The sequence below is a fragment of the Mastigoproctus giganteus genome, chromosome 5, assembly GCF_048544385.1.
Source record: "Mastigoproctus giganteus isolate SK-2022 chromosome 5, ASM4854438v1, whole genome shotgun sequence".
NCBI classification, from domain to species: Eukaryota; Metazoa; Arthropoda; class Arachnida; order Uropygi; family Thelyphonidae; genus Mastigoproctus; species Mastigoproctus giganteus.
In genome coordinates this window covers 181,166,650-181,190,675 of record NC_143579.1, presented here as the reverse complement: position 1 = coordinate 181,190,675, position 24,026 = coordinate 181,166,650, and the positions used below count along the sequence as shown (strand labels likewise).

General features: G+C 35.8%; 1 protein-coding gene across 7 annotated transcripts in view; it reads right to left on the bottom strand.

Annotated features, from left to right (window-relative positions):
* MED15 (mediator complex subunit 15) overlaps positions 1-24,026 on the bottom strand; it is a 442,919-nt gene that overhangs the window by 385,847 nt on the left and 33,046 nt on the right. For all 7 annotated transcript variants that reach the window (XR_016546979.1, XM_090374288.1, XM_090374289.1 and 4 more), the window contains exons 2-3: positions 17,495-17,582; positions 6,351-6,402 (exon numbers count right to left, since the gene is read on the bottom strand). Coding sequence is in view for 6 of the 7 variants with exons in the window: in XM_090374288.1 (XP_090230414.1) it covers positions 6,351-6,402; positions 17,495-17,582 (140 nt within the window). In the remaining variant the exon portion in view is untranslated. The remainder of the gene's footprint in view (positions 1-6,350; positions 6,403-17,494; positions 17,583-24,026) is intronic.

Genomic DNA, 24,026 nt, shown 5'->3' with positions numbered 1-24,026 from the left:
GATTATCAGTCATTTAGAGTTAACAGGAGTAGTGCGGGCAGACCACGTTCGACGCAAACTCCCACCATGGAAGAAAGTGTATTGAATGCCGTCCAGAATAATCCTACTACCAGCACACATGCCGTTGTCTCTGCCTTAGGAGTGTCTCTGAGTGTACAGCATGTCTGGCACGATGATTCCTTACACCCCTTTCATCTCCAAAGGGTTCAGTTACTGCTCCCTCAAGATCATACTGCACGTGTGGCTTTTGCACAGTGGTTTTTCCAAGAAAGTGTTCAAGACTTGAATTTTCCAGCCTATGTTTTGTTCACAGATGAGGCTTATTTCGCTCGGGAAGGCTTATTCAATCAGCACAATGTTCATGTGTGGGCTCACGACAACCCACACGGTGTGCGCCCCCATGCAGCACAACATCGCTTCGCAATAAATGTGTGGGCAGGTATCGTTGGTGACTGCTTAGTCGGCCCATACCTGTTACCATCCCACATGAACTCCGCTAAATATCGGATCTTTCTTGAACAAGTTCTACCAGGGTTACTTGAAGATGTTCCAGCAAATGTGAGATGCAACACATTTGGTTTCAACATAACGGGGTGCCTGCCCATTATGGAAGGTATGTTCGTGACTATTTGAACAGACGTTTTGAGCGTCGATGGATTGAGCGTGGTGGACCCGTTGCCTGGCCCCCACACTCACCTGATTTATCGAGCCTTGATTTCTTTCTGTGGGGGGCCCTGAAATCTATCGTGTATGAATCGCCTGTGGAGAAGGAAATGGATCTCGTGGCAAGACTCATCTGCACTGCTGCTATTATCAAAGAAACTCAAGGTGTGTTCGACCGTGTCCACCAATCCATGCTGCATCGGTGTAACGCATGCATCGCATCTCATGGTGGAACCTTCGAGCATCTGTTGTAACGTCATGAAATGCATCCATCTCATATTCCATTGTTAATATTATGTCAAATAAATGTTTGCCACTAATTACTGTCTCGTGTCATTTCTGCTTCTTGTGCCTCTGCTACTACTTTCCCGTGACGTTTCCGGGTATGGGTTCCTATGCGATTCACATTATTTTAGATGTTACCTACCTCCCCTAAATGTTTGTACCAATATTTTTGAGACACCCTGTATAACATCTGAGATAATTCTCAACTACAGAGAATCTATTTCTACTATTCTTTATGCTCAAAGCAGAACAAACTTTGTCTTCACAATGAGCTGTAACTTTATTGCACTACTTTAAAATGAACAGCAAGAGGCTAAAAGGTTTTCTCCCAAGTAACTACTGACAACCTAAAAGCAAGTGAAACATGAACTACAAACAAAAACATAATTCCAAGCTTTGAAGCATTAATGCAATATTCCTGGTCCTACGCTCAGAGAAAAAAACCTCCTGCCTTCACGACAAGCGACACTGGCATTGCAGTACTTTCAAATAAATGGTATCATATCCACAAGGTTAAAACAAATATATATCTATATTTTGTACAATCAGTTATTTCCATTTTCAGATTTATTTCAAATTTGGCATGCTTCGCAGTGTACCAAATTTGAAAAGTGCATATCTCACTTCCAATACAGTATCCAGCACCTTAGCAATTATGTTTCGTAGATAACATGACATTTACAAAACATAAATGTTTTGTACTCTCATCTTTATTTATGCAAAAACAATAACAAATTTTTCAAAGCAACTTGTATAAGACTGTAAACCTATGCATAGTGAAAGAGGAAAAGCAAGTAATCTTGAATAGTAAAGAAACACTACTTTATAATGTCAATAGAGTGCAAGATGCCTTGCCACTCTAATTTTCCCTTACATTTGTAAAGGGCCTAGCACACCAGGCAATTGTAGTGCTCAATTACTCTGCAAAACCATAAAAAAATAAATAATAAATAATAATAAAAAAAACTGGGAACTCTTTCAGGAAAAGTTTGATTATGCTTATGAAGGAAGGAAAAAATGTCAGATTTTTTTTTAATCAATGAGTAACCATTAACTCGGGCACATTATTTTAGGGAAGCACCTGTCAGCTACTACTGCTGCCAGGTTTAGCATGAAATTATGCAACTTCTTTGTTCCCAAGTTTTAAACAGCAGAGAAGATGGAAACAAGAGTTAACTTTCAAAATTACTAGTTAACTTGTGAATGAGAGTCATGAATTTTAAAAACAATAGTGTTCAGAGATGAAACATGGTGTTATACTTATGGTCTGCAGACCTGAATTTATGCCCTCTCAAGTTGAGGAAGGTTGTTTGCAGGATAGACGTCTGGAAGTTTGCCTTCAGCCAGTGGGTAGTTGATTGCTGGAACAAACTTCCATCTTCTGTTGTGGAAGTGGATGGTTTGAATAAATTCAAGGAAGAACTAGACAAATTCTTGGAGGGTATGGGTGGGTGAGGTGTGTAGGATCAACCCGCCCCCAGGGTTATAGCTCCGTGATCACTCAAAGTAAGTGATTACAGAACTATAAGCCGGACTCCTGTTTCAGGTGAAAATAATGGCATTGATGGTTAAATAAATAATTCAGTATCATATATTTAGTATTAGTAGTGGTAAATGATGCAAGAAAGAAAGGTAAAGCATCAGACAAAAACAATAACAAAAAAAAAAAAATTGTTTGATAGGAATGCTGCAGTCATATGGATTGTTTGTTGTTGGGTTTTATTGGCGCATTAGCAACTAAGGCTATAATGCCCCGCAATCATATGGAAATTGCAGCATGGATTTGTTATGGGGAGAACTTGTTGGACCAATCTGATTAGCTACTATGATGCAGTAACAAAGGAAATGGATACCCAACCATATTTGATGGCATATAAGACACGTGGGCATACAGAATTTTAGAAAGGAAAAAAGTTTCGGTGTATTTAGGCATTCAATATTTATTCTAATGTGTAGTAGAAAAAAGCTCATCCTAAACATGTGATCAGAACAGCAAGAAAAATACTAATACTCATAATAATACATTATTTAATTATTAATAATTTACCAATTACAGCAATTTAAAAGATAAATAAAATAATCTTAGCTACTTTTATATGAAGCAAACTACCACTAGAATTGAAAATGAACAAAAAAGACAGTGAGGAAATGGTAAAAAACAGTGTTCTGCAAAGGGAAAGTTCAGTCATTTTGAAAACAAAAAAAAAAAAAAAAAAAAAAAAAAAAAACAGCCTTCAAATCCCAAAAACTTACTTGCTATTGTTGGTATCACTATCTTCAAATAACAGTGACTTCAGTGCCATCAAGGGCATTACTAATTCCCATCTTCTTGAAAGAAATTATTTTACCACATATTTCTCCAAGATTCCTTAACCCATCACACACCTGTGCAATGGTGGGCCTCTTCATTCTTCCTGTGGGTGTGAAGTCGTGATCGGGTTCTCCTATTCATTTATTCTACTGTTCTCTCATATTTTGCTTAAATCGCTTATGGACATATGGACATGTTTATGGACATATCCAAAGGCTGCAATTGGCTTGTCAGTCCACCAGGAATGACAATTATCTGTGTATTCAATTGCCTCACCCTCTTTTTAATGACATCAGTTCTATGGGCTTTGAACTGGTCCCAAATGAGAAGAGATGGTTTCCTTAAGAGGCCATCAGGATGCCTTGCCCATATTTTTTGGGGCCATAAATTCATTCCAGATTCATCCTTTTGGATGAACAAATATACATTCTGGAATTTTTTTCCTTAGGTGGAGTTTCTTTTAAATATTAAAAATGGTAATAGTTTTAAGACGTCAGCACAGCGGGCCAAAACTACTGTATGATGTGTTTTCTCATGCCCGGTGGTTTTTATTGACACCGTTTTAGACACTCTGATATTTACATTTTTGTTGGATGGTGCATCAAAAGTTAGTGGGAACTCGTCCATATTTCCTGTTTGGCCAAGTTCAAAAGAAGTTTGTTTTTGTGCCTTTATTACAAATTTATGGAATTCCAGTATTTTTTCTTCATTATCTGCTGGTAACAACCTGCCCAATCATTCATCCGGATGCCGATGAGGGAGGGCTGACTTACACATATAGGATGCACTTTTGAAGGCATTTTTTGAAAATAAGTCTTATAATGCCGTCAAATATGGTAATTCTGACATCACATACTTAGATTTAAGTAAAGCTACTGGCACTGCCACATAAAATACTGCAGCACAAACTAGGGCAGTATGGCATGAGAGCAAGTTACTACTTTCAATAAATGGATCGTTGAATGGAAGAAGACAGAGGGTGGTTATAACGGGAACCACTCTTCTTGAAAAAGTGCTATTAGTGAGGTCTCTCTCGGGGTTCATTCTTCTCAGAGTATTTGCTGGGCCTGTTACTGTTTCCAATATTATTTAATGATACTGATGACAGCATATCAATCTTATTATCTAAGTTTGCAGATTAAATAAAGATTAACAGGGTGGTTAATGACAAGAATCAAGGCATACTACTGCAACAAGACCGGCAAACATCAGGCAGATGAGCTGAGAAGCAACAATTGAGGTTTAGTAAAGTTTGTTCAAATGGTATGCAAATAAACTACTTATGGAATTTATTTTTATTTATTTGTTGTAGGTGGTATGACAATCACAAAATGGTGTCATACACCATGGAGCAAGGATATTCATAATTGAGGAATACTTCAGTTTAGCAGAGAGCCCTGAAACCGTCAGGAGAGCTTTCTAAAAGAAGTTCAGTACCAAAGTAGAGCCAGACAGGCACACAATCATTAATCTTGTCCAGAAATTTCAGAAGACAGGAACTGTTCTGGGGACAATTACCATCGACCACAAGAGTGAGTTGGACATTCAAAAAGTGAAAGGTGAGAGAAATGTTTGAGAGAAGTCCAAATAAAACCATTAGGAAAGCTTCTCAAGAACTAAGAATTAAGCACACCAGTCTGCACAGTGCATCCTCAATCATGACCTGCATTTGTTTCTGGGCAAGATCCAACTACAGCAACCACTCATGGAGGCAATGCTATTGCAAGAGTGGACTTGCTAACACCATGATGGACAAATTTGCAATGGAAGAAACTGACCCTGCCCTAACGTGGTTCTCTGATGAAGCCCATTTTCACCTTGATGGATTTGCGAACAAGCATAACTGGCAAATCCATGACTCTGAAAAATGTCACCGTCTCTGCAAATCTATCCCCAAAGTTTTTTTTTTTTTTTTGATTTGGTAGTTGTTGGCGCATCAGCTTCTATGGCCATATTGCACCTCCCAAGGTTTTTGCAGTACTTTGATCCAAGCCCGAGGCAGGAATCGAACCCGCGACCTTTGGGTTGCCGGGCAGGTACTTTACCCACTCGGCTAGCCGGTCGGCCTATCCCCAAAGTGTGTTACTGTTCGGTGCACCCTCTCCACTAACAGAATTTGTGGCTCAATGTTCATCAAGGAAACTGTCATCTCACTTAGCTAAAGATGCTTATTGAAAATGATTTCATTCTCTTATTGCAGGGTTTCCATGACTCGGAACTCAGAGGTTATTACTTTATGCAAGACGGAATCCAACCCCGTTGTTCACAAAAAAATTTTTACCTTTCGAATGAACATTTTAGGGAGAATGTCACTGCAATGGACTATCGGAAGTACTATGGAAGTGGCAATGATTGGCCTGCTTATTCCTCAGATCTCAATCCATATGGATTCGTTCTATAAAGATCATCCTCAGATCTCAATCCATATGGATTCGTTCTATAAAGATCATCAAAGACTGAGTTTACCAGAGCAGTCCAAAGACGGAACAATGAAATTATCAATTCAACATTACATTTTTAATTTTTTGACAACGGTTTGGATTTGCATACCATTTGAATAAACTCTGCACTCTCAATAGTTATGGAGAAATAAAGATTTAAATTTAGCAGCTACCTTTTGGGTCACCCAATATGTATAAAATTCATATTGAATATTTACACTCTTAACAATTTTATGAGCTTCGTGACTATTAATAGTTTCATGGTTATTTTTGTTTTCAGCATTTTCTTTTTTCACAACATAATTAATAAAATTTTTTTTTTAAATATCTATGCCAAAATTAATTTAAATTTAATTTATTTATTAATTATTTAAATAATATTTAAATTAAAATGTATTAAAAATATTTTAATTTAAATAGTTCATTAAAAATAAAATTTAATAAGCATTGGTTCATTAGGAAAAAGTCTGTTAAATTCTGTTTGTTATACTACAAACAGAATAAAAAAAAAAAAAAAAAAAAAAACTTTTTCAGAATTAAATAAGAAATAGATGAGCCTATCAAGCCCAGTGCTACTGTGTGGGATGCCATGTTAAAGCCCCATGAAGTTACAAAAATAAAAAAAACAAGAAATAAGAAGAAATACTTACTCATTTCCCGAACATGAATAATAAGTCTTGCCACAAAACCAAGATACTCCTCCTATAAAGAAAATTCATTTTAAATCTGGGCTGAGTATTTTACTCTTAAAAAGAAATAATAGGTAACTCTATAATATAGGATTCTACAAAGAATCCTATACTATCTATGTTATACTCACTGGCAATAAAATAGAAATTCTCTTAAGCATTCAATTCAGTAGCACTGTTACCAAAGAATACATAGTTTGTTTTTTGTTTTATTATTTTGCCTATAAATAACATAGGCCTGAGTAACATTTCATTTTTTCCATTATGGACATCTTCCACACAAAATCAGAAATGCATGTATAGCACAACTAAGTATCAATACTATTTATTTTAACATCATTTTCAATTACTATAATAAAATTCACATGATATTCATTAGGCCACAAATTAAAAATAAACTTTCATTTGACTGGACTGTAATTTATTCAAGAGATCTGTAGTTAAACAAAGAATAATAAAAAAGTAACAGAGAAAGTTGTATATATTTAGCATTAGCATTTAGTATTAGCAGAGGCATATGATGCAAGAAGCAAGGCTTATGCAGCATCAGCCCAAAAAAAAAAAAAAACACCACTCCCATTTCACCCCTCCATTCGTTTGAAATACCTGTCCAGCCAAGCCTTAAATTTATTTAAGCTATCAACTTCCACAACAAGGGATGGAAGTCTGTTCCACCAACCAACTACCCACTGGCTAAAGGCAAATTTCCGCACATCTATCCTTTCCTCAATTTGAATTTATGCCCTCTCAGGTAATTATTCTGAGCAAGAGGAAGAATCCCATCGGCATTGAGCATACTCAAACCATTCAAGGCTTTATACATCTCTATCAGATCACCTCGCCGGTGCCTAGTCTCCAGACACTGTAATTTGCAAAAGCCTTTCTTCGTAAGAGCAACCCTTTGTTCCATTCACTAATATTGTTGCCCTTCTCTGTACTCGTTCCAGAAGCTCTACATCCTTCTTGAAATAAGGCCTCCAGACCTGTATACAGTACTCAAGGTGTGGCCTGACCATATGCTTGCAGTCTGAAAATATAATGATGTAAAACAGCATTGTCATCAGCACAAATCATAAAATAAATAGCTATACATGATTTCATGAGAACAAAAAAATCATTTCCATTATTAACATGATACTAATATGCATAACCACCAATTTACTGATTATATCTTCCACAACCAAACAATCAGCCATTCTGTCAGTAAGTGTTATGTATCCATAGCAAACAGTTAATAGAAAGTTAAAAACAGTTAAAAATGTGAGGTATGGCACTAGTCATACCTAAAAAATGAGGTATGGCACTAGTCAGGTAAAGTGCATTACAGATACACTGGTGTGCAAAACTTAAGGACCAACACTATTTCTAAAGGTTACAACCACAAAATCTTTACTTAAGGTATTCTTTACTGATGAGAGTAGATTCAGTCTCAGCAGCGATTCTGGATGTCAGCTAATCTGGCGAGAGGTTGGCACACGGTATCACCCAGCAAACATCACTGAAAGGGATCAATATGGCAGTCGAGGTGTTCTCATCTGGGGAGGCGTTACCTTGGATGGACATACACAACTCCAGATACTGTAAGGCAGTTGTAACCGGTGCACGCTACTGTACTGAGGTAATCCTTACCCATGTGCATCTGTTCCAAGGTGCCACTGGCCCCAAGTTCTGTTTATGGATGATAACAACGCATCCCACTGCAGCTGTTGATATGCTTTTGGAAAGTGAGGACATTGTTCGTATGGATTGGCCTGCCCATTCCACAGATCTAAATCCCATCGAATATATATGGGATGCTTGAGGAGATGGCTAGCAGCAAGTCCACACCCAGCAGAAAATGTTCACCAGCTGAAGATGGCGCTGACAGAGGAATGGACGATGTTACCCCACGAACTTATCAACAACACTGTTCTAAGTATGGACAGGTGGTGCAAAGCCTGCATCGACATTAGGGTTGGCCATATCTCCTACTGAGGACCACCTCTTCCCTTTGTTCCATCTTTGGCAGTGATGCATCTGTATCATGGCAGCCAGTGCTATGTTGCCATTTTTCAATAAAGTCCCTCTGTACCATTTTGTTTCTGTTGTGTGGAAAAGCATACCAAAGGAACCTCGTGAGGTACAGAAACATCATTTCTGTACCTCACGAGGTTCCTTTGGTATGCTTTTCCCATATCCAGGCTACTCCTACAAGAAGCTACAGGTGAAAACCTGACCGGTCCTCAAATTTTGCACACCAGTGTACTATCACCTTGATGAGCCTTCACACACATCTAGAGTATCTCTAGAATGCAAAGGGGTATACTGGAATGCACTCTACATGGGACCATATCACAGATAGGATATAACACGTACAATAGGGTAGAGGAATATCAATACAAGATATTTTAGGAGTAGAAAAGGATTTCCTGGTCCAAAGACTTCCAGTTCCAACTGTTTCTGACAATGGAACCAACCAAAGATATAGGAACAGCCGTACTTCCCGAATGAATCAATAGAAGCAAATATGCGCCTCACAAGGCACATATCATTTTGGAATGGTTTCAGGAGCATGAGGGTGACCATCAAATTTCACTGACTTGCTGAATCACCAGAGTTCAACCTGATTAAGTACCAGAGAGTTGAGGCAGAACAAGCTGTCTGTGGCACAGATCTGCTGCCAGTCAATCTCAGGTAAATAAAGGATTTGTTGAGTCTCTGTGGGACAGAATTCATGTGGAATGCTCGTAACTTCATGGAATTGGTGTCCCCAATGCCTTGAGGTTGTCCACAGAGCACTAAAGGAGGTATTATTTACTAATGAGGTCAGCGTATGTGTCAAGACTGTCAAGAACTCACTATATTCAAATCCACGCCTTCATTAGTTCACTATGTCATGGGTCATAGAGGAGCACCAGTGAACTTCTCAGAAATTCACTTGTTAACTCTGGAATTATACCTTTTTTGGTTCTACAGGTGTGGGTGATCCTCTGATGTATGAGAAAAATGCTGTGGGTTACTTCCTATTGTGTGCGTAGGCTTAATTACTTTTTATATTTTTTGCTGTGTTCTTTTCTATTAATAATTAAGAGCTTTATTATTTTTTACTTTTAATTGTATACACATAACAGCAGTTACTGGCAAACATAGCATTTACTGTAGTTATGGCAGTGCATAGACAGAGTAAATCAGTGTTTAATTTAAAATTAACGTATAAACATGGATTGACTATCAGCAACCAGGCCATCGTTGAGACAGGCAAGACAAGACGTGTTTGCACACACAACTTATAAAACAGTATACAAATAAAAGAAAAAAGAAAAAAAAAAATTAAACCAACAACAAATTATAACAAAAGATATGTACTGCTTTGATCGTACTGTACTTCCAATAGAATTCAATGTAAAATTACATTCAGTTGAAATCCTATGCTGCTTTTATCATTAAAAGCAAGGGGAGGGGGATAATTCAAAGCAATTTTGATATCGCTTCAGCTTCAAATCATCCAAGTTCTACAATCAACTTTGTCTGCTCCAAGATAAATTATTGTATTTAATGAGGATTTTTACTGAAAATAAATATACAAATGCTGTTAAAAAGTAAATTCATAATCTTTCTGGAAGACACCCCTTTAAAAAAAAATTATACAACTTAACATCCTAAAAGAGAATTATGATTATTATAAAAGTTCCATAGCTACCAACACCTATTGTCATCACATTAATTCCTTCAGGTTTAACTGAAAAAAAAAAGCCTATCCAAATACTTTGAAGTATCCAGAAATGCACAATATTTAAACAATATAAATCTCAGCAATGCCTCTGATAACTTTCAGTGCTGCATTCAAATGTAGGTTGTGACCAATGGCAATCAAGGATTTATATCAATTTTATTGTCACACATCCTTTAAAGATCTGTTTTTGTTTATCCCAATGAAGTCATAAAATTTTCCATAATTCTGCCATGTGCAATATGTTTTAGGACTGCTCAAATACCTCTCAATACATGCCTGAAGACTATCATACACATTACTATATTAAAAAGTTAAACTGCAATGGAATTTACATATTTAAGATAATACGCATAAGAAAATATAATACAGGCAACTCTCGGTTTACAAACGAGTTCCATTCCATGATGTTGTTCCTAAGCTTTTACAATATGTATCGTATACGTTAGCAACCATTTTAAAGCATTAAAACCATATACTAAACATAGAATGGTCTATACCGGTATTTTCCAACCTTTTTTTTACCATGCCCCACCCAAGTCTTTCTAAAATTCTGATGCCCCTATGTAACATATACATATTTTTTTATATTCAAAAATTGAATTATTCCCTAAATGAATCCTAATTACAACTTGTTCAGGACACAAGACTTAGGTTTTAGGAAGAAATCATTACGAAATTATTAAGAAAAAAACAGTAAGTAAATTTTCAAAACATATAATAGACAACTAAAAATTCAAGTACAAAATAATTTATATGAAAGATTTTTCTATAATATTTTAATTTTTAGTAATTATTATTTAATTGTTTAATAATTTCAACATTCCATGTGAAGTCACTTCCAGATGAGTGCACTAAATTTAGTGAGACCCTTGTGCTTGATGCTTGCCGCAGAGAGATTTTATATTGGGCTCCAATTTAGTCAGCTTCAGTCTCAAGTCTCCCCATTTTGTGATATCCAGTCTATTTCTTTTCTTTAGTAACAAATCATTCATGGCACTAAATCCACATTCAGCTAAATATGAAGATGGAAACGGTAACAATAGCTCTCTTGCAAAGTTGGTTGAATTTAAGTATTTAATTTCTGTTTCATCACAAAGTCATGCCATCAGTCCTTTTATATTGAATAAAGTTTTAACTGACTCATCATTTTGCATTTCTGAGAGTTCTTCTTGGTACTGCATTGATACATCAGACAAATCCACTACATTGGTTGCATCATCCAGGTTGGAAAATCAATTTGTTTTAAATCAGAAAGCCTTTCTTTTAAATCAGCGGACAGAATTTTCAAATGGTCGACAATAACAAGTACAGCGGTATCAGTCACTTCACATTTTTGCAGCCAACAAAACTGTTCAAAACTTTTGTTACAAATATATTTTTGACATAATTCAATAAATGTAATGAAACCAAATATCTTCGCTTTTGCATCGACGAGAGTTTTATTTGTTGTTTATTTAATATATTTAGTTTTTCAAAGATATCGGCTAAATAACTCACAAATGCTTTACCATCGACCGTTAACAGATGCTTCATTTCAGGTTTGTCACTTAAAAAGTCATTAATAGTATCAAATAGTTCCATAAATCTTTTCAAGCAGTTCCCTTTCGAGAGCCATCTTACTTCAGTGTGAAGTAAAAGTCTCACATGGTCTGCATTTTGTTCTTCACAAAAAAGCTTGAAGAGACGCTCACATTTGGCATTAGCTTTAATAGCATTGACACGCTTTATAACTGATTTTAGTACTTCATTAAGAACAGGCGAAATATTTTTAGCTACCAAGTTTTCCCTATGAATAACACAATGCACAAGAAGCATTTCTGGATTCTCATCTTTCATCAATTTTAAGCAGCAATTTTTCTTGCCCATCATATTAGGAGCACCATCTGCAGTACAAGATGTTATATTTTTCATTGGTATATTATTAATTGGTATATTTCATTGGTATATTTCATTGGTATATCATCTAAGTAATTTTTTAGCTTATTATACATATCTTTGGAGGTAGTGGTGCTCCCTAATGATTTACAGAATAACATTTCTTCAGCAAAATTACCTTTATCAATATATCTTACATAAGTTATCAGTACGGCTTAACTGTCTCAAAATTGATTCATCCATTTGCACTGAGAATTTTCTTGTTTTCAGCTTTCCAACAAGTTGTGTTTCAATATCTTCACTCATTTCATCTATTCTTCTGCTAACAGTATTGTTATTGAGTGGCATAGCTTTCACGTTTTTGTCATCTTTTTCCAGAACTGTTTTAAGAAATGCTGATATTGATGGTTTGATTAAATTCTCTCCTATAGTATGATTTTTTCCAGATTTAGCAGAGTAAAGAAATTTCATAACTAGCCTCAAGAGTACGACTGACAGTTGCAGTATGAGCAACAAAGAGAGACTTTAATGTTGCTCTTTTTTCAAAATTCTTCTTTAAAGTTTGAAAGTAATTTAAATCTGAATTTACATGAGCATTATGTTTCGCCTTCAAATGCGCCTCACTCAAGACAACCTCGCTTCATTTATTCGTTGGTCAAGCATTCTTGGCATAAAAGACAAAAATGTGACCTTTGATCGTGGACAGCGGGTATGAAACCAAATTTTAAGTATTCCTCTGAATACTGACAAACTTTTTTTTTTTAATGCACTACTCATTTTACTGTGCAACTGAAAGAAATAAATATAAGATAAATCTAAAACTAAAAATAAACTATGCATTAAAGTTAATTTAATTTTATTATATCAAAATTAATTATTAGTATGCTTTTTGAATGAATAAATCACACAAATTACTGAATTCGGGCTATTAAATCTGTGGTCTCTGTGAACAAGCAGATAAGTCTAATTTGTCAAAAATGAGGTAAGTGCACTATAATAAAGTATTTATTATTTACTATTATGTGACATGCAGATATCTTCGTTATTGTAGTTTTAGCATGAGTAATAAATATTTGTATATTTGAATATATGGATGTTTATATGAGAGTGTGAAGTTTATTTTTCCTCTCCTGCAAATTCGAGTTTTTGGACTGATTTGCTTATTTACTGAGACCACAGAAATATACATATACGACAAATACATACCATTGTGTATCACGGTTCTTCATTAATAATAATTCTGTGCGCAGACAAAGTAATTTTTTATTTTAATCTGAGATCGCCAAACCTATCCAAATGTACAGTCTCGTTTGTATGAAACGCTCGTTTCATACAAACGAGCGTTTGTATGAAAGGAATTACCTATTTCATATAACATGCGGAGTTTGCGGTAGGCTATAGTAGACAACCACTTTGCTTGCGCATTGTGCATGCCATAAGCAATCGTCCAATACAGTACGTACTATTCCTTCACTAGGCATAGTAAGCAATACTCTCCGAGCAAACTGTAGTTGATATTACAGGTGACCCCCGCTTAACGCTGATCATTCGTTCCGGAAAAACAGAGCGCTAAGTGAATCCGCGCTAAGCGAGCGCCGCTTTCCCATAAGGTAACATATGTATTTGTGAGCTGCGGTCGGTGCCATAGGATATTTCCTAATCAATAATAAACGGTAATGAAGATTCACAAATGTCGGTCAAAATATTTAATATTCAAATATTTGCACATATAAAATATTCTGCATTACATACGTATAATTATGTGGTAACTACTTGCGTATGAAAAGTAAACAAAATTCCAATTAAAATAATGAATTTAATTGATTTAATTTAATGGACGAATTTAATCATGAAAAATGTGTGGATTTTGAGTTGAACTTTGGCCCTCTTCCAAATAAACTAAAAGGGGTATTAATTTTAAATGGCCCGCAGCGTTACCACCCAACAATAAAGTCAACCGATCCTTCGCCGCTTTGAAACTTGGCATGTTTTTTGTTCTTTCAATATGAAACTTCTTTTAGGCATTCGTTTCCACAAAAGTCCTGCTTCATCTATGTTAAAAACTTGTTGAGAAGTATAACACATAATACCCCTCTTCAATAATTTTAACAAGTTCTTTTTTGAAAGTTTCGGCTCCTTAATCTGCACTAGCGGCTTCTCCCGGGATTTTAAATCTATTCTACCAGTTTTAAATGGTTCCACTTTTTTTTTTTTAGGCGAGTTTTCTTCAGATCATCGTATTGGCTAATCTCTTTCTCTCTCTCTCTCTCTGTTTTTTTTTTAATATTTAACTTAACTGAATTCTGCATTGGAATATTACCTTCAATAAAATTAGTGTTTCCATTTCAATCCTAATAGCCGGTCTAGTCCTAGTTGCTTGCAGTGGAACAGCTATCTTTCCCGCTGCTAAAATTAATTCTTTATTTTTTCATAATTGTTCTTACAGTTAAATTTGCGAGTCCTAAATTATGGCACACATCCGCTTGTCGTTGACCGGAATCGATTCGCTTCAAAACGTCTAATTTAATTTTCAAATTCAGTCTTTTTCTTACATTTATAGGCTTCGTACTGCGCCCAGACGTTGTTGCATTTTCATTCCTGTCGGTCGTTATTAGCTCTTCGAAAATATAACTGCGTTGGTTGAATTAATTATGATGCAATGTTCAAGTAAACTGTCCGTTACGCACGATGTCTAATACTGTACTGAGTGATGACTAACTAGACTTCGGATAAATGCATATAACGCAAATATTACAAGCAATATATTTGATCATTTTTTAAAATGTTGATCTCGGACTACGTAACAAGTGACTGTACTTAAATTAGCGTGCGAGAAAATTGCTCAAGTCGGCGTGGGAAACGTTTTAATGCTGTTTTGCTATTCATTTTCAAGCTATCGACTCCATCAAATGAAACGATTTCGTTAAATATGTCAAAAATGTAATCTGTAAAAGAGCGTTATAGCGATCTGTGACAGCGTTATAGTCAGATACGGGTTATAATATAAGAACAGCGTTATAGCGAATCAGCGTAAAGCGAACCACGTTATAACGGGGGCCTGCTGTACTCCAAACTTTCAAGTGCAGCTCTATAGAAAGTACAACATTTAACGAATGCTTATTTCAAATTGAGATACCAACAATTCTTCTTTTGTACAAGTTAAATCATAGTAGGTGGTTGTTTTAAACTCTAGACGAGCAATTTTTGAATTGCCCCCCTGAACAATCAAATTTCCCCCATGTGGGGTGTGGGACCCACGTTGGGAAACACCAGTCTACACAATACGTTTTATTATAATGTATGTATGTGTTATGATTTATCGTATACAATACATAATGTAAAATAAAATAAGGAAAGAATAAAAAAACAAGATATCATACTTGTTAATTTTCATTTAAAACACAGAGTTACAAAATAGAAATAAAGAAAATGAGCACTATCATAATATACGTACTATACATACATATGTATTCAACTTTTACTCGTCAATATCTTCATCAGAGTTCAACATTCTATGCAGCGTGGCACGCAAACCAACATTTTTTACTAGCTAGATTAGTTTTATTAACCAAGAACAGTTCAGTATAATTATCATATAATAATTTTCTGATAATTATTGTAATAAATACATTTTTATTTAAATCTTACAATTATGTTCACTATACGTTTGGCATTTCGTTTTATAAGGAACTCTATCTATTGGCGACTTTAAGAAATTTTGAATGAATTGTGACGTTCATTATAGCGAATGTTTGTAAATCGAACATTCGTAAACTGAGAGTTACCTGCAATAATAAGAGGAAATATAACATTAGTGAGAAGAACAAGTTAGGTAATGTACATAGTGCCATATATTTCAAGTGCACTTGATTTTTATCTTTAAAATTAATTGCATTTTTAGTTTTATCGTAATTAAGAGAAGTGGAAAGTAAATAACTAATTATGCTGTTATCAATTAATTACAGATTAATGAAGTTAAAATATATAAAAGTAGGTCTTTTCACATCACTGCACATACCTCAATGTAATATTCACTCCATGTTTTCTAATAAGTTTACTTATTTCCTCCTGGATATTTTTAACAAAATATTATATATGCAATGCTCACTTCATGTATGCAGTGTACTTTGCATTGGTGGTGAATTTATATTTGCCTGAATTTTAAAACAATTGAAAGATAATAAGTATTTCATATTTCTGCTGTTATTATATTTAAAAATAACTAAATGCACAAGGCATAATACTTTAAGAGTTTAATATCTATATAATATCGCTGTAGATGCACCATAGATAACTCTTAAGAAACTACGGCCTGCCCACCCATCAATGATAGGCCAACAGCTTTGAAACAGTGCTGTCTGGGTGGTGGTACTCACTGAGAATAAGTAACAATAGTCTTCTCTATTAGTGAAGTGTTACTTATTCGAGGTAGTGCAATACCATGGCAACTCGTTGTGAAGGAAGAGCACAATATGAGATACAGAGCAAATAATGCCTCCAACACTAACTACCATCATAGTTTCTTAAGAGTTATCTATGGTGTATCTATAGTGATATTATATAGATATTAAACTCTTAACTCTAAGTATTATGCCTTGTGCATTTAGTTATTTTAAATATTATATAAACCTTTTGGCATCTCTCATACTGTGTGATTATCTTCATAACTGGGTTGTCATGCCTGTGATGTTATTTGGTTTTTAGGAGCATTAGTAACTAGGGCCATATTGCTCCGGGGATATGCGGTGGTCATTCCCTGACCTTTCCGCATCCTCCGTATTTAGTGGTCACGGGCTCAAACCCTGGTCTAATCAAGAAGCGTGTGCTACGCACTGCTGCTGCTGCTCCTGCCCACCTGGCTAAGGAGGCACCGAAAACCACTATGTTAGGTATTTCTTTTGGCCCAGGGATGCCGTGAAAAAATTACTGGGGCACTAAGGGCACTGTGAACTGAGAAAGTTTGGGAACCTCTGGATCACTTGCCAAATTTAGTTTAAGTTCTTTTTTTTTTTATGTACCAGGTTACCATTTTTATAATAAAATATAATAATTCCACAACTAGCATATTTTATTTAAAATAGTGATAAACTTTTTCTTTTCTTTGTTTTTTCTGATGCTGCATAAGTTGGCTTTCTTGCATCACATGCCTTTACTACTACTAATGAAAAACTGTAATAGGTCAATCTTGTCTAGTGCTAGGCCCTTACTGTTTACAGTATTTATTAACAATACTGTTGAAGGTATATCAAGCATATTATCTAAATCTTATTTTTTATTAACATAGCTCATAAGGTGATAAAAGTTGTCAAACTCTGCTGTAGTTTCAAGACAATCTGTACATATACAAACAATTTGTTGATACTGCATTAAAATAGACTTCAACATATATACATATATGGATATTCCTTTGGAACCACACATGAAAAAAAAAAAAATCATATATAATAGTCGTATTCTTACAAAATGGTTAATAATATGGATACAAACAAACAAATAAATAAATAAAAAATAAACTTACCTTTGTTTTTGCTTTTAGAAAGACATGGTTTTCCATTTCCACAGCACTCTTGGTTGTAGGATTACCAGATTGTCTAATTGCTTCTTCACTGAAATAATTTTTTTAAATTTTAATTTATAATCAATCAAAGTAATTAAATTTACAAAGCTTTCAACTTAAGAAAATGCTATATCCATGTGATAAAAAATTTCAGTTCATTGAATTTCCTGGCAAAGGCAATGCCCTCCATCCAACCACTAAAATTTTCTCAGGATGCTGTGGAAATTCTCCTCAGACGAAAAAAGAGGGATGAAAATTTTTCGGCAGTAACCTACATACTTCAGCAAAACAAATTGAATTTCATTTATACTTGACTGTCTACCTGGTTCAAGCACAACCAAATATAAATGAAAAAAGCCAAAAAACATGTAAATTACTGTTTAGTAAAGTTAATAAAACAATTTAATGAAATAAGTCTTCAGTTACGCCTCTTTGGCTCAAAGGCAGGTTCCCACAGTGACCTGAACCATACCCTGAAACGTTCAGCAAATGAGTAATACTGGGTGGCTTCATAACTTTGCCAAGGAACTGAAAAGACAACTTAATTATCAGACAGGTACAGAAATTTCCATAACCGCAATTAGCAATCCCATTAAGTCAATTTACTATTACCTAAAAAAAAAGTCTCAGGCACAAGGTTGTTGTGGAATCTAAAATTCTTAGAATAACTCCCTCATAGTTCAGTGCTAGGCCCTTACTGTTTACAGTATTTATTAACTATACTGTTGAAGATATATCAAACATATCTAAATCTGCAGATTATACAAAACTTGGCAGGTTGGTTAATGACAGGAATCGAGGAATACTACTGCAGCAAGACCCATATAAATTAGGCAGATAAGCAGAGAAATGGCAACTGATGCATTACATTGTTAAATGCAAGGTACTGCATATGGGTAGCAGTATTCCCAGATTACCACCTACCAACTCTCCACTACCACTAGTGGAGAATCAAAAAGACCTAAATTATACAATCTACCATGAAGTTTTCTGAACAGAGCAGACAGACAGACAGGATGCCAGGAAAGCTATGTGGCTCTGTCAAATGATATACAGGAAATTTGTTGGCAGAGACAAAGAGATATTAAAGCTATTGTATAAGCAATGGTTAGGTCACATCTTAAGTACTGCCAACAGATCTGTAAGCCTAATTTTAAGAAAGATGTGAATCTCCTGGAATGAGTGCATAGAAAAGCAACCAGATTAGTCATGAATACAAGAGTACTTTTACCACATAACACTTCAGTTCTACAAACTGTAGTGCATCAAAACTAGGCACTTCAAGGGAACCTGACTGAAGTGTAATTAATGACTAATGATTATTGATGATATTAAAGGCATATCAAGCCCAATATCTAAGTTTGTAAATGATATGAAAGTAAGGCAAGGTAGTTAATGATAGTAATCAGGGTATGCAACTATAACAAAATCTAGAAAAATTAGATACATACACTGAGAAATGGAAATTGCAGCTTGACATCAAGAAATGATAGGTATGGTCAGAAATGATCGGACTGCAGTCAGGTGTGAAATTTTCTCAGCAGTGCAGACAGGCTGGTAGCCTGTCTGCACTGCTGAGAAAATAGGTTTACCAGCCCATAAGGTTTTGCCAATGATATATAGAAATTTTTCCAGCAAGGAAAAGCAGGTAATTATCCCATTACATTAGGCAATGGTTAGGCCACAATTTTAGAACTGCATATAGGCCTGAAAGCCTCATTCTAGGAAGGACATGGATTTGTTGGAATGGGCACAGAGAAGAGAACAAAAGTATTCCCTTACCAGTAAATCTTAAGCTCTGCAAATTGTAGCATCTTGAGACGAGGCACCTTTGAAACGATATCAGTGGTGTTTATGGCTTTGAACAGATTGAGTAAGCTAAATGCTGATGGAATCCTTCCTTTAACTCAGACAAAACACAAATAGGCATAAATTCAAATTGAGGAAGGATTATTACCAGATAGATGTGTGGAATTTTGCTTTCAGCCAGCAGGTATTTGATCACTGGAACACACTTCCATCCGGTGTTGTAAAGGTGGTTTGAATAAATTCAAGGAAGAACAAGGAAGAACCAGGCAAACTATTAAACAGGAGGGACAAGCAATATGTAAATTGTCCCCCCCTTTTTTTGTTTGATAGCACAATTAATTACTATGCTTTCACAATTAATTACTAATAGTAATCAACTGTTACCAGCACTCCATTATGGTATTAATGTTAATGGTTGATGGAGTCTTGTAAGAAAAAGAATAAGAGCTCTATAACCAATAAGAGTCAGCTTTCATTATATCAATGTGAAATTGAAAGTTATCCGAAAATCTATTCTGTTCTTTGTTATAACAGCACATTTGGTAATAGTATTTGCCATATAGTACAAGGAATCCACAGGCTTTTGCTGCACTGGCAAAAAGTAGATAAGAAAATACAAATTATATGCTTCCTCCTCATACAGGTAACTATCCAGTTGATCTCTGAATTTATTCAAACTGTCAGCCTCAACTACCTGCAAGGGCAACTTGTTCCAGAAATCAATGATTCGCTGGCTAAAAGAAAACTTCCTAGAATCTAATCTAAAGACTGAAGAAATTAGGTGCCAACTCAGTGTTCTGATGGGTGTCTTGTCAGAGTATGAAGTGTGGGGTAAATGCCCTCGAAGAAATTAATATGGGGGCCCATTATGCTCTCAACTGCCAAACTCAATGCCAGAGCTCACTCCTGTGCGTCACAGCAGCAATCTCCAAGGCAGAATGCACTGGTCCCACAGGAACTAGTTATTGTCGGTGACTATTGCCAGGGAGACAGGAAATATATTATGCAAAAAGGATAAGTGGAACAGGACTAGGGTATGTCTGCAGACTTTGATGACTTTGTATGGCAGATAGCTTTTAAGGGCACAAAAGGTGATATTTATTATTTCTTTTAGCCAGCAAGTCATTGATTTCTGGAACAAGTTGCCCTTGCAGGTAGTTGAGGCTGACAGTTTGAATAAATTCAAAGATGGCACTAATGACCTTAAGAGTAAGAGATCTGCAGATTTACTTAACAAGTACAGGTCAATGCTGGAAAAAAGTCGCGAGTTAGGGTTAAATTTGAAAGTGTCTGCAATTCTGCCCAGACACGATAGGAGGGAGTATATGATGAGAGCCTTGTCAATCAATTAGGCCCTGGAAGGATTGTGCAAGGCTCACGGGGTAGAATATTTTTCAGCGTGGTCTGCCTGTGCTTGCTAACAGGAGAGACTGCTTCTACAGGGATGGGATACACTTAAAATAGAAAGGGTGCAAGAATATTTGCTGATGCTATCGAGGCAGCGTTAGGTGGGTCGGAAAACTGGAAGTTTGGGAAGATTCAGACTAAAAGATTAATGGTAGCCGTAGGCAGAGGTGAAAGTGATTCTTGCACTTCTATTGTAATGAGCAGCAACCTAGAGAGCAAGTTGCTCGGGGTTTCAAGAACTGCTGGGAGTCATCATGGAACAAGTAAATACAGTTGAACTAGTTTATAATGAGCCCGCTTACAATGAGATCCCGGATATAACAAGTAAACTGAGATATTTTGTTTGGTCTCATTTAAAAACACATAGGGTTCAATTCAGATATAACGAGTATGTCGCAGCTATAACAAGGGAAATACCGCCATGTGAAGCAAACCAAGTCCTTGTCATCCTTTACAAACGAGAAGAAATTTCCTACTTGTCCTTCAAAGAAAGTTTATAAAATTGCCTATGAAATCCGCTGTCTAGAACAATCAACATCAAAGCAGTGAATGCTTCTAAGCTCCTAGAGGTCTGCTTTTACCTACTCTACAGCAACTAGCTATTGGTGATCAGCAAACCAATAAGCAAGCTGTAAAATGCACTCCACTTCTTTTCTGATGACCAATCGATGACCGCTGATGAATAGATAAAAGCAGACCGCCCGGAGAGCTTAGATGCATTCGCTGCTTTGATGCTGATTATTTCGGATAAGTTCGCAGAAAATTTTACTTGATTAAAATTTTACTCGGAGCCTGAAAATGTCAAAGAGGAAAACATTATCAGTGAAGGAAAAAGTCAAAATTATTGAAGAACTGCAGACTGGTAAGAAGAACATAGAGATATGCAAGAAGTATGGACTTTCTTCGTCTACCGTTTCAACACTGGAAAAATAGAGATGCAGTGTTGAAGGCCTGCGATAACGATGTAACAAATGCGAGGAGACTCAAAAAATGCGACAAAGATCAAGCTATGCTGAAATGGTTCACTGCACAAATAAATGCAGATTTACCCATAAGTGGACCAATCTTTGAATGGCTTTTCAAACTATGCATGATTTTATTGCTCAAATGGGTTTTTTTTTTTTTTTTTGTTAGATGGTGGCACATTGGCTTCTGTTGGCCATAATGCACCTCCCAAAGTTCTTTCATTTTACTCTGATCCAAGCCCGAGGCAGGATTCAAACCCGCGACCTTTGGGTTGGCAGGCAGGCACTTTACTCACCTGGCTAGCCCATTCGATTGCTCAAATGGGTGGCTTGATCATTTTAAGAATCGGCATAAAATTTTCTACAGCAAAATTAGTGGAGAAGCATCTGCAGTGGACATGGAGATAACTACGTGGATGACCTACGTATGGCCGCTTCATTCTCAAAGCTACAGTGACAATATCTACAATATGGATGAAGCTGGAATTTTCTATGTCACTCCTGACCAAACTTTGAAATTGCAGGGCGAAGAATGCATTGGAGGAAAGTAGTCGAAGAATAGACTTACAATGGCTATCTGCGTGAATGTCTGGGACAGATAAAAGAAGGCTTCTAGTGACTGGAAAGTCTGCCAAACCAAGATGCTTAAAGAATGTGAAGCAACTTCCAGTGGCTTATACGTCAAACAGAAAAGCTTAGATGATTTCAGATATTTTCACGGATTACCTCAAAAAGTGGGACAAAGATCTTCGTACAGAAAAACGCAAAATTATACTCATTGTAGATAACTGTCCTGCACATCCACAGAAAGTCGACAATCTAAGTCACATAATGCTTGTTTTTTTGCCTCCAAACACTACAGCAGTGCTACAATCAATGGATCAAGGTGTGATCAGAAGTTTCAAAGCTCATGTTCATCGCAACTTGGTCCTTTTGCTCGTTGACAGCATAGACAAGGGAATTGAAACAAAAATCTCAGTTCTCGCTGCTATACGCTTTATCAGCAATGCGTGGGAATGCATTTCACAAAGTTGCATTCAAACCTGTTTCAAATAGGCTGGATTTCAGTCAAAGCAAGATAATGTTACCGGCGAGGAAGACCACATTCTGTTATCTGAGTGTTGCAAAAAAGGAGTCCAGAGTATTTGAATCAACTTCCAAACGTTGACAATTGGGAGCATATAGATGGTGATGTCGTAACTTCAGGAGCTCTTACAACAAAAGACATCGTAGCAACTATCAGAGTAGCAGGTGAAGAAAGTGAAGTAGGCAAAGAAAACTCCATTTAGCCTCTGTCATATGGAGCAACTGTTGACAGTGTAGAGAAATTCGCCAAACTTCTTTGACTGTCAACCCCTTCAAGAGTTTCTTGACTTTTTGTCGACCCCCTCTATTTTACTATTACGTAATTATAATAGGACAAGCAAAAAAAGACGCTTATGTCAGTTTTTAGATTGTTTTATTTTATAGTTACTGTTTATTGTATGTATAATATAGTATATATTATTATATTGGCTTAATGTCAAAGGGATACGTTTTTGTTTTTGACGTCCTTCTTAACATTACATATTTGATAGGAGGGATAAATAATATATAAAATTTAATTTAGATAACAAAATAACAATAATACAATCTTCCTTATATATATCAAAATAAGACTTTTATTAACTTAGTATACAATTTACTAACATTGTCAATGTGCATGGTGTGCTTCGTGACTCTTGACAAGATTAGCAATGTTGGGTTCAAAATTAGTAAGTTTCAGCCTTAAATCGCAACAGAATTCTATATCTAGCTTATTTCTTTGTTTTGTTAAAATGGAATTAACATGGCTGAAACCAGCTTCAACCATGTACGAGCTTGGAAATGCAAGCAAAAAGGGGAGTATCACTTCAAAAAGTTTTGGATATTTTTCTACATTTATATTCGTCCAAAAGTAACTTAAAGTCCTATTTTTAAAAGGTGTCTTAGCTTCAAGATCTACTGACAATTCAATAACTTCATCTTGTAAGTTGCATTCGATATTTTCAATATCTGCAGAAAATGGCATGATAATCCAATCTGGAATGAGCATGTTTGCAAAATCTGCAAAGCGCAATTTAAAATCATCGCTCAAATTTTGAAGATGTTTTGTGTATGTTTCTAAGTCTTCATCTTTTACTTCCAATTACCATAGATTCAAAAAGTACTGAAAATCTTTTCATAACAATGATGATGATTTAAATAAGGCTAATTTAGCTTGGAAGCCTAAAAGAATCGTCCGAGCTTGAAAAATTGCAACATCTTTACCCTGTGGACGGGTCTGTAAGTCA